The sequence below is a fragment of the Mesitornis unicolor genome, unplaced genomic scaffold (assembly GCF_000695765.1).
Source record: "Mesitornis unicolor isolate BGI_N332 unplaced genomic scaffold, ASM69576v1 scaffold50975, whole genome shotgun sequence".
NCBI classification, from domain to species: domain Eukaryota; kingdom Metazoa; phylum Chordata; class Aves; order Mesitornithiformes; family Mesitornithidae; genus Mesitornis; species Mesitornis unicolor.
Genome location: NW_010184456.1, coordinates 14946 through 17237, shown reverse-complemented (window position 1 = coordinate 17237; position 2292 = coordinate 14946). Strand labels below are relative to the sequence as shown.

Below are 2292 nucleotides of genomic sequence, written 5' to 3'. Positions count from 1 at the left end.
ATACCTATGCCTCATTCAGACACATTCCTTGAGCTCTCAACACAATGAGACCTGCTGTACAACCAGCAAGATGTAGTGAATGTGTGTGTGCTTAAACAGTATCCACTTTATACCCCCAAAATACTGCCATAAGAACATGCAGCTATTACCTTTTCTTAAGCTACTGTTGATTTCTTGTCCATGGTGCAAATCCCTTGCAGTGAGGAGCATACCTAAGCCTGTTTAGCCAGCATCACATTTTACTGGTGGGGCTAATGAGATTTATCCTTCATTCCCACCCACTGACTGTCATCCCCATTATTTTACATCTTACTTTGAGTTGACAAATGGTCCATCTTCAGAGCACACTGGGGACGGCCACAGGAGATTTGACACACTGGCTACAATGTGGTCTGCTGCATTGGATGAGCAGTGACAAAAATTATCCCTCTTCTCCCAGGTCCTTCCATCGTCCCACAGCAGCAAACAAAGCCAGCACTGGGGAACCCTCTAAAATGTTTATTTGGACCAGTGGCCGGAGCTCTACATCTTACAGACATGATGAAAAAAGGTAAAAAGCATCTCTGCTGATTGTCTCTTATGGGTTTTCAGTCTTTAGGATGTGGCCTGTAGCTTCTCTTCAGTGGTGGCACTGAGGGGGGTGGAGGGATGTAAAGGATTTCCCCTTCCTTGCCTCTCACCTCCCCAGCTACGGCTCCACCAACAACAGAACCAACCCATGAGTGCCAGGGTTAATGTGCCAAGCCAAAACAGAGTGAAGGGACTATGCTAGAGTCATGGCCACAGTCTTCCTTGTCCCCAGGACGTCAGCAGTACTGCATGACCATCTCTAAGGTCAGCACACACACACACACCACACACTTGAAAGCACACTAATCCCCAGCCACAGGTTTTCAGCCCCTGTAAAGCCTTTATACCTTTTGCAGGATGTCTGGATGTCTCCAGCCATCAGCCCACACCACTCCCACACCCCCCTTCAGACAACACATGCACAATTCCTACTCTCCTCCACCCAAATCACTGCCCTATATATCTTTTACACTTCTGGATAGTGCATCAGTGATGTTTTCAGTTTGTATGTGTGTGTGTGTGAGGATGGGTGTGTGTGCAACACATTGCACAGTGGCTGAGGGATGACAAGCAGCTTCAAACTGAGCTGGTTACTGATAGCTCACCAGCCCATTTTAGTGGTGTTGCTGGAGGGAATAGGCTGAGGGAGACAGAGGAATAAATGGATCTCCCAGTGGGGCAGGGAAGGATACAGAAGAGAAGGAAAGGGAAGGTGAAGTTTTAAGTCAACAAAGGCAGCACTCAGTTGGGAATGAAGGAAGTTAAATATCACTGATGAAAGAACAATTGTCAGTAATGCTCAGACTCACTCTTCCAAAACCTCTCTCCTTTGTAGTGAGATTTGCTGGACAGCTTGTCTTGTCACAACTGGACACGTTTCCCTTTCTTTTCTTTCCTTTACCCCTTCCCTCCCTTGCCTCCTTTCCTTCAGCTTCCCTTGCATTCACTATTAAATGTAATCACCAAAAATCAGACTCCATTGAAACAAAAGCAGAGGTCAATGTATCTACAGTGCCAATTAGCAAAATATTCTTCAGTTATTTTAATGAGACATTACTGCCGGCATCTGCTTGGGAAAATGCGCTCATAAGTTCAGGCAGCAGAGCTGCCCTCAGGCCACGAGTTTCTTTGGGGAACTGGCCCATTTGCTGAACTTTTCTTCCAAAGTTGCATAGGTGTTCAGCCCTTCTGATAATCCAATCCCAAACAGATATTTTGAAGACACAAATGCCAGCTTGGCAGCAGGTTTCCTTGGACTTCCAGTTGGAGCTGGCTATCTGACTGCCTGATGTACGTCTGCAAGTCTCCTCTTTAATTGAATTTTCCCCAGGCTAATGTCCTGCGTTAAAACACTGTCACAGACAGGATGGTGCAAGGTTAGACACTTGCAGGAGATAACTCCCACACGTTCAGCTGGATGAAAGCCATGTGCTCCTGATTAGCATGGCCTCCAGCTCACACCATGCCTCTCAGTGGGACTTATTAACTGAGGCTGAACACTGTGCTAAACAGGACTCACTGGTGCCTTGTCAGCCTAAACCCTGGGCAGAGCTTGTCCCCGCCTGCCTGCAGAATAGGTAGGTAGGGAGCGATATCTCTGTACTTACACACCAGCTGTGGTAATTTCAGGTGCCTTTTCAAGCCTTCAGATGGGTTTATTTCCCAGGTGGTCCTGTAGAGCTGTAGAGGAGGAATTGTTCATACCCTACGAGTGATTAATGA

At 46.9% G+C, this 2292-nt stretch overlaps 1 protein-coding gene across 2 annotated transcripts in view; it reads left to right on the top strand.

The window, feature by feature from the left end:
• The first annotated feature begins 443 nt into the window (after positions 1–443).
• KCNMB2 (potassium large conductance calcium-activated channel, subfamily M, beta member 2) overlaps positions 444–2292 on the top strand; it is a 16603-nt gene continuing 14754 nt past the window's right edge. The window contains exon 1 of one of the 2 annotated variants that reach the window (XM_010184463.1): positions 444–550. In XM_010184463.1, the coding sequence (XP_010182765.1) occupies positions 495–550 (56 nt within the window). In that variant the 5' untranslated portion in view covers positions 444–494. The remainder of the gene's footprint in view (positions 551–2292) is intronic. The other variant, XM_010184462.1, reaches the window with a different exon arrangement.